General features: G+C 39.2%; 2 protein-coding genes across 18 annotated transcripts in view; one reads left to right on the forward strand and one right to left on the reverse strand.

The window, feature by feature from the left end:
- The first annotated feature begins 5,671 nt into the window (after positions 1–5,671).
- Positions 5,672–7,109, forward strand: LOC149044024 (uncharacterized). Its single transcript, XM_089210824.1, has 3 exons — positions 5,672–6,081; positions 6,490–6,739; positions 7,047–7,109. Exons 1-3 carry the CDS (start codon positions 5,672–5,674, stop codon positions 7,107–7,109), a joined length of 723 nt encoding a protein of 240 aa, XP_089066950.1.
- Positions 7,110–8,784: 1,675 nt separating this feature from the next.
- The window catches only part of LOC149044025 (uncharacterized), a 55,865-nt gene continuing 51,504 nt past the window's right edge, over positions 8,785–13,145 (reverse strand). For 2 of the 17 annotated variants that reach the window (XM_089209115.1, XM_089209119.1), the window contains 6 exons: positions 13,098–13,127; positions 12,909–12,938; positions 11,927–12,049; positions 10,601–10,619; positions 9,863–9,902; positions 8,785–9,358 (listed from right to left, as the gene is read on the reverse strand). In XM_089209115.1, coding sequence (XP_089065241.1) covers positions 9,320–9,358; positions 9,863–9,902; positions 10,601–10,619; positions 11,927–12,049; positions 12,909–12,938; positions 13,098–13,127 — 281 coding nt within the window. In that variant the 3' untranslated portion in view covers positions 8,785–9,319. Of the gene's footprint in view, positions 9,359–9,862; positions 9,903–10,294; positions 10,407–10,600; positions 10,620–11,320; positions 11,501–11,926; positions 12,056–12,908; positions 12,939–13,097; positions 13,128–13,145 lie in introns of those variants that run through there. The other 15 variants (XM_089209113.1, XM_089209116.1, XM_089209114.1 and 12 more) reach the window with 12 other exon arrangements.

The raw sequence follows: 13,145 nt of genomic DNA on the forward strand, positions 1-13,145 counted from the left end.
GTCTTGCTCGTCTTGCTCGTCTTGCTCGTCTTGCTCGTCTTTCTCTGTTTGCCGCTTGTCTTCCACAAAAAGCTTAAAAAAGTAGGTTCAGCTCCGAATTGATCCCATGTCCTTCTTTTTCTGCGTTAACAAACATCCGCTCAATTTCCAACTGTCTTTGATCTTGTTCAGTCTGCACCGAGTGATCCACTTGGCACCTTCCATGAAAACGCCACAAAACACCAAAAATTGGATACTTATCATTGAAAAGATCCTTGGATTGTTTCCGATCGCATTGATAAAATTCATTCACTCACTCATTTGAATTCACATTGAATTCACATTGAACAAAGTTAGCCGTTCGCACTTTGTAGGCACTTCCAACGAAGAAACGCGTTAACGTTGTGCCGTGCAGATTTTCGGGCATTTGAAAAAACTAAAAAAAAGAGTTAAATACAGAACGTTGTATCACAGTTCATTGCAGAAAACCTTTGATTGATAGATAGATAGATAGTTTATTTATCCACATAACGCCTAAAAGCATTCAACATACTCGTTTACAATGCGCTCGTGCAATTAAAAAATACTGAAAATAATGAAAATTACATAAGTGTAAAAGACTATAAACAATCATGTGCAGGGCACAGTAACAAATTCCTATTACGGTGCTTAACGATAAATAAACGGTACAAGGTTTAATTTGTCTATTATATTTCTAAAAGTATTCATATTACCAGCAATTCTAGCATTGCATGGTGAAGTTCTAGTGTACGCATGTTAATTAATCTATGAATACTATCATACGAAGTGGACTTAGGTAAACCTAATGACGTTCTAAGAATAAAGTAATTTGCATCTTCTAATTTATCAGATAAAGATTCAGTTATTCCAATAAGTATTGAGCCACAATAGTCAAGATGAGGAAGAATAAAAGCCTTATATAACTTAATCATTACATGCACTGGAATAAACGTCTAATTCTACGTAAAGGTTTGTCTTAGCATATGCCTTATTAAGCTGGGTTTTTAAACGCTCCTGAAAGGTCAGGTTCGAGTCCATGATGACTCCTAGTAACTTTAGAGAGTCTTTTATTTCCACAGGAGTATCGCTAGCCAAAGTTCGTACTTATAAGTGACAAGAGCTTGAGTTTTCACAGTGTTTATTGATAGATGGTTTACTGTAATCCATTCTTTAATAGCGTTAAGTTCCCTGTTAATGGTATAATTTAAAACCATAGACGAGTGATCGTGTAGTATTCAGTTGTATCATTAGCATATAGGCGGAGAGACATAGTGGAGATGAGATCGTTCAAGTCATTGATAAAAATATTGAATAGGAGGGGTCCAAGTAGAGATCCTTGAGGTACACCAGCTGTGACTGGTTTCCACTTAGGAAAAACGTTGTCGAGTCGAATTCTTTGGCGACGACCATGGAAATAAGACTTCATAAGATTAATGGCATCTGTGTCAAAACCCATAAGGTTTAAGCTTTGCAATAAGCAAACTATGGGAGGTGCTGTCGAAGGCCTTGCTGAGGTCGATGGCTATAGCAATAATACCCCTCCTATCATGAAGGCCTGCACGCCAGTCAACTGTGATTTTAATTAAAGCCATACACCAAGAGTCACCCTTCAAAAAGCCAGACAGGTTGGAAGAAAAATGCGGAGATATGGCAGTGTTTATCTGGTCAAACAAAACTTTTTCACATACTTTGGATATAACTGGAAGGATATAAATGGGACCATAATATAATTTCTTATTCTCATCAGCTTTTTTATGGGGGGTATCACGTTGCTTGATTTCCATGCCACCGGATATGACTGGGTATTAATGAAGTGATTAATAAGACGCGTAATTCCACAGGAAAAAACTGGTGAGGACGACCTGATAATTAAGAAATTGCTTAGCGTGCTTATATCAAGTTATGGATGCACGCGGGAAGTTTGGAGAGCACGAAAAATGCGTAAGAGTAGCTCGAGGCGCAGCCGAGAGCAACTCTAGCTGTTTGAGTGCTCTCCAAACTTCCCAAGTGCATCCATAACTCGATATACGCACAGCCAAAAGCATGAAAAAATTCTTTTATAACCGAGCGACAACAAGGATCTGCGCGAAGAAGCCTCTTATTGTGATAGAGAGCAAAATTCTCACAACGCACTCAAAAAAAGGGTAAACAAACGTTCCTATTGGCTGGTCAAAAACACGCCACATTTTATACTTTGGTTTGGGCGAGGACATTTAAGCCAGTTAACCGATAACAGTGAATGAAAAGCACAAGATCTAAGGGGAAAATGGAGAAAATCAAAGTCAAATGAACTCAAGTGACACTAAAAAATGTTTCAAAAGTCAAAGACCCGAAGTTATCAAGGGTTTCGATTGTTCAAAATAATGTTTACGCTGTCGTGCACGGTACAACTGGAGAAGACAGACTGCAGGAAACTTACAGTTTTCTCCTGGGCAACCACCACGCCGTTATTTTGACGATAGGGCTGTAGCAGAAGACTTAGGTTGGCTGCGAACATTGCATTGCTCACGTCATCTTATTTACGCACGGGCGTGCGTAAATAAAGATTTTGTTCATAGCGGCTCAATAGGACTTATATAGGGCAAGCACGCGCGCTATGTTATAATTTAAAGTTTTTAAGAATGATAGATTTAACTGCGGGGTTGTGAGGGTGAAATGTGAGAGTGAGTCGAATGCGGTCAGTGTTTTCCTTCTCAGCCATTTGTAGTTTGTAGTTAAATCTATCATTCTCAAAAACTTTAAAACGATTCAGAAACTGGCAATTTCATTCAAACGCGACAAAAACACAGGCAACTTTTTGGTCAGGAGTTCATTTCAAACCAACGACCATTCTGGAACTTTTAAATGCACTCGCTCACGTTGCAATACTTGTCCTTTCATTCATAACGTAGAGAAAATATCGGGACCCAAGAGATCCATTAAGATCATTGATCACTTTATGTGTATCCCCGCCAATGTCATTTACTGCATAACTTGCGCTTATTGCAATAAATTATACATTGGTGAAACAGGAAGACGACTAGGTGACCGATTCCGAGAACACCTTCGCGACGTAGAAAGAAATGACAACGACGCATCCAAACTAGTCGCTAGACACTTTAATCTCTCTAATCGCTCTAAAACAACACCTCGCAGTTTGCGGCCTTTCCCTACATCTAGGCAGTACAGGTCGCAAAAAACTAGAACAAAAATTTTAACCTTCCAAATCGGCACTCTTAATCCCCACGGTATCCACGAGCGCTTTTCATTCAACTAATTTATTCTTGTTCTCTCGTCACCATATTCCCACCAATTCCATTTTCTGTACATAAACCCACACACAACCTACAATTCCTCCAATCGATCCGAAGAAGGGCTAACACTCGAAACGTCAGCCTTTCAACTCTTTACGGTGGCCAATCTACGTTTCAACTCAGTTGTTAACACCAAATTACCTGTTATATTCTCCCACCGACGCAGCACCACAGTTTCTTCAGAAACTCCACCCTCTTTATTCATTGGTGTCTTTTTGGGTTTCCGACGTCACATGTCCAAGTTGAAGTCTCCCTACTAGTAACGACGCAGCACCACAGTTTCTTCAGAAACTCCACCCTCTTTATTCATTGGTGTCTTTTTGGGTTTCCGTCGTCACATGTCCAAGTTAAAGTCTCCCTACTAGTAACGTTTTATTGAAAAGGAACAAATTAAGGAATAAAATTCTGCTGGTCTCTTCAGTAACTGAAGAAAGAGATTTTAAGAAATCAGAAACCTTACATTTACCCGGAGAATGAACAAAAGACAAAGTTTCTTGATTCGGTTCTCACAGTATCATTACCAAAAGTACGCTTGTTAATGAGAGAAGCTTTGTGGTGCCAAGAATTTCCATGCTCGAGAGCAAACATAAGCCAACGAGCAATAATGAGAAGCAGAAGACCGGAGCGATGAAGAGGACGTCTGCACGCCACTGTTGGTGATAACGCATGTAAACTTGAACGATCTTTTCGAGAAAGTTCGAATTATTAAGAACCATGGATATTAAACGAATATTTTGAACTTTTGACGACTCAAAGTCCAGTTTTTATTGGAGGCCGATTTGACGCACGTCAATCATCAACGGCCGTTTCGCTTGAATGGAAATTTAGGGCCCACGCGCTTCGCTCTTGGGACATAGATCCGAGCGGAAAAAACTCGGTCAGTAACTTACAGTTCGACCCTCGAACTCGGTTAGCAAGAGGTATATATAAGCTCATAAGCATAGCGACTTTAAGTGTACTCAGGAACGCATGCACCATTGTGAAAATGCACTCGCGATTTGTCGCGCAACCACCCTCTCCACGGCGTTCTTTATTCTGCATAAGTAGACCAATGACTAGTCGCAACTAGGGTACTTTCTCGGTGGAGGAAGAGAGAGGATCTCTGGAACGAGTTTGCTTCTCTGTTGTATTCTTTATGAATGGCATGATTGGGACAACGACGAGTGGAAACTTTTGATCGAGCTTAGTGTTTCGCCGGCTTATGGCGTTCTATAAGTCTTAGCCCAACTCATCACTAACTAAGAGGGACTGGAAATACCAGCACGACTCTAACTATGAACAACAATGCGTTAAACTCAATTCATCATAAGTTTAGTAGATTTTTTATTTAGTTTGGCAGCAATCGCTTTCATAATCTTCCAAATGATTTAAGGTTTAATCTAAAGGCCTGCAATTTAAGAATTAGGTTGGTTAACTCTCTTAAACATGGGTTCCTGGCTCAAAACGGAAAATTCTAATATCGGTAGACAAGTACAAATTCTTAAGCGAAACGAAGTAAATGCTCCTTTCTATCTCTAGTTTGCGAGTCTAGAATACTAATTAGGACCTTTATTAAGAAGACGACATCAGGCGGGCTCGAAATCGGCTCCTTCTGACAGACTACGAAGTGTGCGCTCGGACGTCATTTGGCGGTTCCAATTTCGTAATCTATGAAAGTACTACGACTGAGCTTCTGAGATTCTTTGAATAAGGAAAATTTGTGTTATCTGATGAAGAATATAAGAAAAGATATAAAATCCTAGGAAACCTCTCCTCTCTTCTCGTAATGCGTTTTTGGACTATCTGACTGATCATGAATGAGCATCGCACGCCGAGATTTTCACCATGTCCAACCACAAGTTGGCATATTGTAAGAGTTGAATTTTTTACTCTGCTCATTATTCAGTCTGTGAGATATGCTCCGAAACAATTATTCACCTTAATGCCACTTATAATGATTGATATTGACCCTCAGCTCGGCGAATAATTGCCAATAAACTTTACTGATCTGTTTATTGATCGTGACCCTTATTACTACACGCGCAGGGTCAAAGAGGCAATTCACATAAGACTTCAACATCAACAAGGAAAGTGGAATAGAAATTCCAGAAACGTGGATGCCCACGATCAAAAAATCAACAACAGGAGAGCCGTACGACAACGGACCGCCGCTGGAGCAAATCACTGAGTGAAACAGCATGGATCGAAATTCGTCAATCAGAGCTGTTAAAAAACAACTAATCACAGCAGAGCATCATGCTTTATTAGATCACGCCTGACCAGTCGACCTCATCGCTAAAGAAGACTAGCAGTATGCAGTCGAAACGTCGCGATCTACATCACACATGACTACATCGTGAGACAAACGGAAAACTTGACTTTTATTGTTATTCACCACGATGAATAACCACAGCCTTTTTTACGAAATAATCCGGATATATGGGCGCACAGCCCTAAGATTGATTCGTCGACATAAGCGTTGTTCGAGCAAGCTCGCACGCTACACCAACCATCTCACCTTCCTAACGAGGTGCATCAAGAACCGTGTTGTTCCTAAAGATCTACGAGTTCGACCGCCGGGGGAACGGATCAGACTGACACAGAAGGCCAAGGGAGATGCAAAGAAGGAAATAGAATCTACAGCACAGAGCATAACATCCACTCTCTCGACAAACGACGCCAACAGGATACAAGAACAGATTGAGACCAACACCCAACGAGTCTTCAACACCACCAAAGACAGACATAAGCAGAAGTTTGAGAAACTTATACGAGAAAAACAGGCGGCTGTGTCACCGGTTGATACACCGTATGTTGACAAAACTAACTCAGGGTTGCCACTCATTAGAACCCAAAAAATTCCCTGACTTTTCCCTGACTTTTCACTGACCTGAAAACAATTTTCACTGACCTTGCATTAGGCGACTTACCAAATAAGCTACTGGTAAATCCACTTTTACATTAGTTTCAGTTTCTTCTGTAGACCATCGATATTCTTCTCTTCATGTTCCATCTCTTTACATTTTTCACGGGATTTTGAACGCAAGGCATTTGACAAAATTCCCTGACTTTTCACTGACTTTGACAAGAACTGAGATTTTCCCTGACTTTTTGCAAAATTCCCTGACTTTTCCCTGACCTTGAAAAATTTTTGTTTTTCCCTGACTTTTCCCTGACCGTGGCAACCCTGTAACTGGGTTATTAATTTATCTTCTAGATCCCTTAGCGATGCCGATATAACCCTGCTGAAGAAAGAACTCAACTTCGCCGTAACTCCTGCGAATATTCCTGACACAGAGATCATCGCCAAGGTCGAAATAGCCGCAAGACAACTCGACGCCGAACAAGCAGATACTGTGAGAAGAGCTGTTAACGGTATCCTTCAACGGGCGGAACTACCAGAGCCTAACATCACGAAGGAGATGCGAGATGCACTTAAAAGCCTGAAAGAAGACCAGTCCATCATGGTTCTCCCAGCAGAATGGATACCGACACCTACCGAGCTAAGATGTCTACTCTTATTGAGAACGGACTGTACCAGCTCCTCAACAAAGATCCGACAGACTGTCTTACCCGCAAGTTGTCGGAAAAACAACCAATCACAGCAGAGCACCATACTTTATAAGATCACGCATGACCAGTCGACTTCATCGCCTGAAGAACACTAGCAGCATGCAGTCGAAACGTCGCGATCTACATCACACGTGACTACATCGTGCGACAAACGGAAAACTTAGCTTTTATTAATTACCAATTGTTGGTAATCAATCGTAGGATGGACGCGGAAGTACCCAAGATGACCATTTGTGTAAAGTGTTCATGAAATTTAAAGCATAGCGCGTGCTAAGTGAAAAGCCGAAGTTATCAGACTTGCATTCCCTCATTCCTCATTTCCTCTAATCTATACATATCACATCATAATTTTTTTTTTTATATATGGAGACTTTCTTTGCTCACTTTGACTTTGGAGCCTAAGACTGAATATTCGTCAATAATATAATGAATACAGTACGGAATGAAAAATTAGTCAATTTTACACGCTCTTATTAAGCTAATGAACTATGTTAAATCTTAAAATCGACAAGAGACGAAATATCAAGCGTATTAGGGAGGAGCTGATTCCAATCTCTTGGATTGGTAAAATAGAAAATTTGAATACGTCTTTCTTACAGTGAGATTCGAGAAGCTTTAGCCTATGGCTGCTCCAAGTCAAGGTCTCATTACTAAAATTTAAAAAAGCGCTAATCTTTCTGTCAACTAAACCATGGAAAATCTTTTTACATGGAAATCAAGCGAGATATTTTCCTCCTTCCGATAAGGGTGCAAAGTTCTAATTTTTCCAGCGTGGACGTGACGCTTGACGAGCAGTCATAATCGCTCGTGCAAAAACGGGTTGATGCTCTTTGCACTCCCCCTAGTCAGACAATGTCGCATTCAAATTGTGGGTCCCAAGCAACGGACGCGTACTCGAGCTTAGGCTGGACTGGGGTAACATAACGTCTCTTCGATGCTCTCCGTGGGGAACCAGAAATTTCTCCTAACCAAGTCTAACATCCTGTTGGCGGATGATGTATATGTTCCTTCCATCTAAGTTTATTATTTATTTTAACTCCTAAGTACGGATGGGAATTTAAAATTTTGCCACAAAAGTAAAATTTTGCGAGTTGTGGTTACATATGATACCGTCGGAACTGGAAAAAAATCGAAGAATCCAAGGTTTTCTCCCGTTATCTCGGCATCTAGTTCAGATACATTCGCATTCATAATCAATCTTCGGCTGCAGAGAAGAAAGCAAGTCACATTTTATGGCTTGAAATACACCTCTGCCACGGGCATCAGACATTGTCTTTCGTAAATATGGAGTAGCCCGAAGGAAAGATTTCACTATCCTCAATGTCTGGAGTAAGCCACGATTAACGTCATGGATGATCAGATCTTGATCGAAAAACTGAGATCTAATACTGTGACAATTTAAAAGGCAGAAACTTAGCACTGAGCGCACCGAAGAGTTAACCTTGCACCGTTGTAAGCGAACAGTATCAGTGCCATTGCCTATAAGGCCCACATAGATGACATTGTTCCATAACGAAAAATAGATAAAGAACGGGTTTGATACTGGCCGTTAGTTATACGAACCGCTTTAGAAGACAAAGCATCAGGACCAAGGTGAGGATGAACGTCCCCTCAAATTAATTTAGCGGTGGACGAGCTCTGAAATGTTGCTGAGCTATTTGAATGATACGATATACGGCCTTTCAACCATCTGGTTTTCTTCCTTTTCAACGCAAACACTGGCGTTTTGTTCGGCGCAAAGAAATCATGGGGGAAGCTTGATAGAAAGCGTATCCGGCTTGTACGATGCAATCAGTGCGGGTGTTTCCAGAGGGAGCTTGATTGAAGAATGCAAATGGAGCCAAGGGATCAAACATGCGAACGAAAAAGAGTGCGTGTGGATTTCAGCAAGGAAAAAATTGCCTGGAAAATGAACTTAAGTTAAATGTACGCCTGAATGTTCACGTAATCGATTTTATTCTTGTATTTATCACACATTTACCTACTACCAGATCAATTTAACACTTTCTTGTGACGATAATTAACGATTAATTTTTCAATTAATTTATTTTCTGATCTTATATTCAATTTAATTAACAAAAGACGTTACAGTAATAATTCATAGTTAAGAGTTTTATAGCAACTGAAGTTCATAATACCACCAAAAGGACTCAGTTAGGGCGCCCAATGTAAACGAAGTTCACTTTTACTGCTACGTCGACATGAACAGCTATGAAAATGACATATCCGAAGGGTATAGACCCAGAGTTAAATCTATCTGGTTGGGAATACTTCTGACGAAAATCGGAACTTCTATATTTAGGCGAACATCAGCAACATGAAGGTGAATTAAATGTATTCACAGTTCTAGGTCTAAATAAATGGGCGGAGTTTTTTTATGCGCCATATTACATATCCTCTCTAACTAACTTGCACTCAGTTATCGCTAAAAGTTGGTCTACGCTTTCTTACACTAAAACGTCGTCAATGTTTGTCTACAAACTGTTATCGTGTTTCTTTATATTGACGTTAGCCTACAAGAAAAGCAAAAAAAAGAAACGTGAATAAATTTATCCAATAATAATAATAATAATAATAATAATTATAATAATAATAATATTATTAGAGTGAGTTTCTCCATGGAATGAAATGGCACTTGACATAATAATGAGAAAGTAAAGCAGGAAACGACCATCGTCTTTGATCTTAGAAAAATGTGATACCATAACTCAAAGAGAGGTGTAAAGAATTACTCCAACAAATTTACGTTCTCGTTTTGCATCAATTTTTTAAGGGGTGCCTTCAAGTTTAGAGATTGTCAATTAGTTGTTGGGAGTCTCTTGCCAACACTGGAACATGATCTGGTGGCCAAAGGACATCTTATAATATCAACATCTTTAGCTAACAGCATCACACAAAACAAACTGAGGGAAATATAATAAAAACACTATCTATTATTAAAAAATCGACGAGTTTTCTTTCATCTTGGTAGACATTGAAAATATTCGCACATACCAGACAACAGCGACCTTAATTACCTGGAGATCAATGTGGTTTTTTCGGTGATTATGCTGCTGACTGTTAGAGACGAATAAAAACATACATGGTAAAGATACGCAATTCGGGATTTCTGTTGCTAAAAAAAATGATTGTCAAAAAAAGTCGTACAGTTTTTACTAATTAAGTATACGATGCCAAAATTACTATGGACAATAGTGTACTATCCAAACTCTAGGAGGCGCCTGGTTCATGTGGTAAGTTCAAAATAATAACTCAAACTAAAGGGCGACCTACAGATACGAGTGAGGAACAAACCGAGTAAAATGATTTGAAAAATAAAAAGTTGACACCAACACTGGGCTTCTTTCGCTATTACAAAATTTAGCATTCCTAGAAGTTTTTAGTTTTCTTTGTTTCAGCTTTGATGTCAAGGAATGAATTTTATGAGACAGTGACGAAATAATGCTCACTGGTAAAATGAAATGGAAGAAATTGCAGGAAGTAGATCTTAATAAATTCATGCGTTCGCGCGGCTTGAACCAATCTTTCCAAGACGCGTGTCAGGCGCTATTACCAACTAACCTACGAAGACACAAGTTGGGAACAAATGTAATTTTAGTAGGCCTTAAATTTTCACAGATAAAAAATATTGTTCCTCCACTTATTCGTTCTTTCTTTTTTCCACAAAAAAGCACAAACGCGTTGATTATCTCGAGAGTAGTATAGCTAACTATAATAAAGACCTTACATTAAGTTAAAACTAAATTTCTACCAACCTTTTTTGCTTTAATGAGCCTGTAAATAAGATAAAGCAACATACGGTCAACTCTCTCGTAGGCGGACACCCTCGGGAATTGGAAAAAGTGTCTTTTAGTAGAGGTGTCTGCCTAACGAGAATTACTCCCATAAGCAGGCACTAAAGAAAAACAGGGTGGATGTCCGCTTACGGGAGAGTTGATTAGCAGGTGTTAATTATATGTTTTATTGGGTAGCCAAAAATAGCAATTGAAATTCTTTACTGATTTCGATGTTAAAACTCAAAAGATTTAAAATAGAAGAGAGATACACCATAAAACTCTTCTATATTTCGCAAAAATTTAAACGGGGCTTATTGCTGCCGTCCATACATGTGGATACATTAAAATTAAAAAAACGGAGAGTCTTGAAAAAAAGAAATAATTTCTCTCGCGCAGGAAACCGAAAATATCTGATCACGGCGGTCAAACGGTGGCTAGTAAAACGGCTTTTATATCGAGAACCCAAGTGCGACGTAGATTTTTGCAAGTTACATGGAAAGTTCGAAGTCCCTAAGGCCAAGACTTAGATACGTTGTGGTTTCAGACTTCCTCTAGTACTTTGTGCTAGTTCACACCGTCATACCTTTTTTTTTTGCACTTAGCACGGCGGTGTAATGAATTCGCCCAAAAGCTTGGCCGCGCTGCAGTAGTTATTGTTTGTCGTGTTCACGGTGGAGTTACTGGTAAACACCGAGAAAATTAGCGAAAAAAGGAAGAAGCAGAACCACACAAGATATTTTTGACGATAAGAGATCTATGTTTATCGCGGATAGAAGACTACGAAGAACTGCAGGGATAGAGAGAGAGATTCTGTCCTATTCCTTCCGTCCCAAAACGAAGCGTCCGCGCTTAAAACAATTGGGATCTTTCACAATCAAGCTGGAACAAGATAACAAGATTAAAACTTTCTCCAGATCCTTCTTTCGCTTGTCTTACGTATTGGAATAGTTGCAAATTTAACCTTTTCTTCCTCACTTTACGATAGTTACGCGTTTGGAAGTCTGCCATAGCATTTTCAGACTCTTGCGGATGCACAGTGTTTGACTGCTGTATTGAATGTCTAGACTCCTTCCACAATGACGCAATTGGCAGAAATATTTCAGTGCCGAGAGCGCGGCCCAAAAATATTTTTTATCGCAGTCTCCAGAGCAGATTTTGCCACTGGTCGGTAAATAGAAAGCAGGGTGGACTTTCCCTTTCAACTTTAATTTTTGAGTAATTTTCCAGTACTTTCTTACGATTGTCTTTACTGACCAATAGGAATTACGGCAGAAGTAAAAGAGAAAATTAGATCAGGCATTTCACCTTGCCTATTCTTCCCTCTCCAAATAACAAACACTAACACAATGATACTCACCAAAAGTAGAAATATTGTCGTCGAGTAAATGACGTGAAGCATAGTTTGCTTTTTCCGATCGCCACTTTGACCTGCACCTTGAGAAAAACCAACACGTGTGTAAACATACATAGCTAGCCGTACGTACCATTACATGGCCACAATAATACAACGCCTTATAGAGGCCCTTATCCTACGTATATTCAGAAGGGTGATGGAGTAACCCAGAATCTTTCTGTTAAAATATTTATCTCTTTTCTCAAAGATTGGTCTTTTGAGTGAATTTCAACTTTATCTTGGACCGGTGTGAATTTTTAATCTCATCCAAGAGAATCTCTTGAACACCAGAAAAAGTATTTTTTAGCCAAACTTTATCACTCCAGTTCACTTCTTTCCACTTTAAATGCCAAAGAAAAAACTCTAATTGTCATGACACTCGTGGATGAATATTCAACGTCATACATAACAACAAATATTCACATAGCAGTTCTATACTAATCTATGTGTGGGCGATATCGTGTCACATTTAAACAAACTCGTCTAAACGTGGAAAGAAAGAAAAATTCATAAGGTTTGCATTCCTGAGTTAACTCTAAAGCTCAGTTAGCTCAAAAGTTGAACTTCTCAAGAACAATTACACTCCTGGGTTTGCTTTGATATTTAATTTTCCACATTATTTCTATGCAGTTTATTAGTTAGCCTTTTTTTTTCTTTATCAGACCCAGTTTTCCTAGATCGCCTGCAAAAACACTGGACATAGACTGTTGCCTTCAAACCATACCATACCTTGATACTAAGAAAAATAACAGTTCTTAACTTTTTCGTTACTTCGCTGGGCGTATCGCAGGCTTTAGTTAAAGGTAGGGGGGGACCGATCGAACTAATCAGCATATAGCTAAAATCATTATTGCAAAGTAAAAGATTTTGAAAATAAAGGAAGTTTCCTCTCACCTGATGCCCTACTGGTTGTTGAGGGAACAGCTGGAAAGGAGTAATTAATTGTTAGGCATTAAAAATTAATTAAACGACACAAAAAATACGAGATTATTCACAAACACTTTCGGTAAAGTTGTGTCAAGTAAAATTGAAAAACGACGATTTTAACAACTAAAATTTTAATTGATTTGAATTGCTTCTCACCTGTGACCGTTATGTTTGTAAAGGGATTAGCTGGAAAAGAACAAGCAA

Source organism: Pocillopora damicornis, chromosome 6 (genome assembly GCF_964200805.1).
Source record: "Pocillopora damicornis chromosome 6, jaPocDami1.2, whole genome shotgun sequence".
Taxonomy (NCBI): Eukaryota; Metazoa; Cnidaria; class Anthozoa; order Scleractinia; family Pocilloporidae; genus Pocillopora; species Pocillopora damicornis.

Excerpts from the sequence above, each read along its gene's own strand:
- LOC149044024 (XM_089210824.1), top strand. The coding sequence starts at position 5,672 with ATGAATAACCACAGCCTTTTTTACGAAATAATCCGGATATATGGGCGC. Across the intron at positions 6,082-6,489 it reads GTGTCACCGGTTGATACACC|ATCCCTTAGCGATGCCGATA; the intron begins GTATGTTGACAA and ends TTTATCTTCTAG. Across the intron at positions 6,740-7,046 it reads AAGAAGACCAGTCCATCATG|GATGGACGCGGAAGTACCCA; the intron begins GTTCTCCCAGCA and ends AATCAATCGTAG.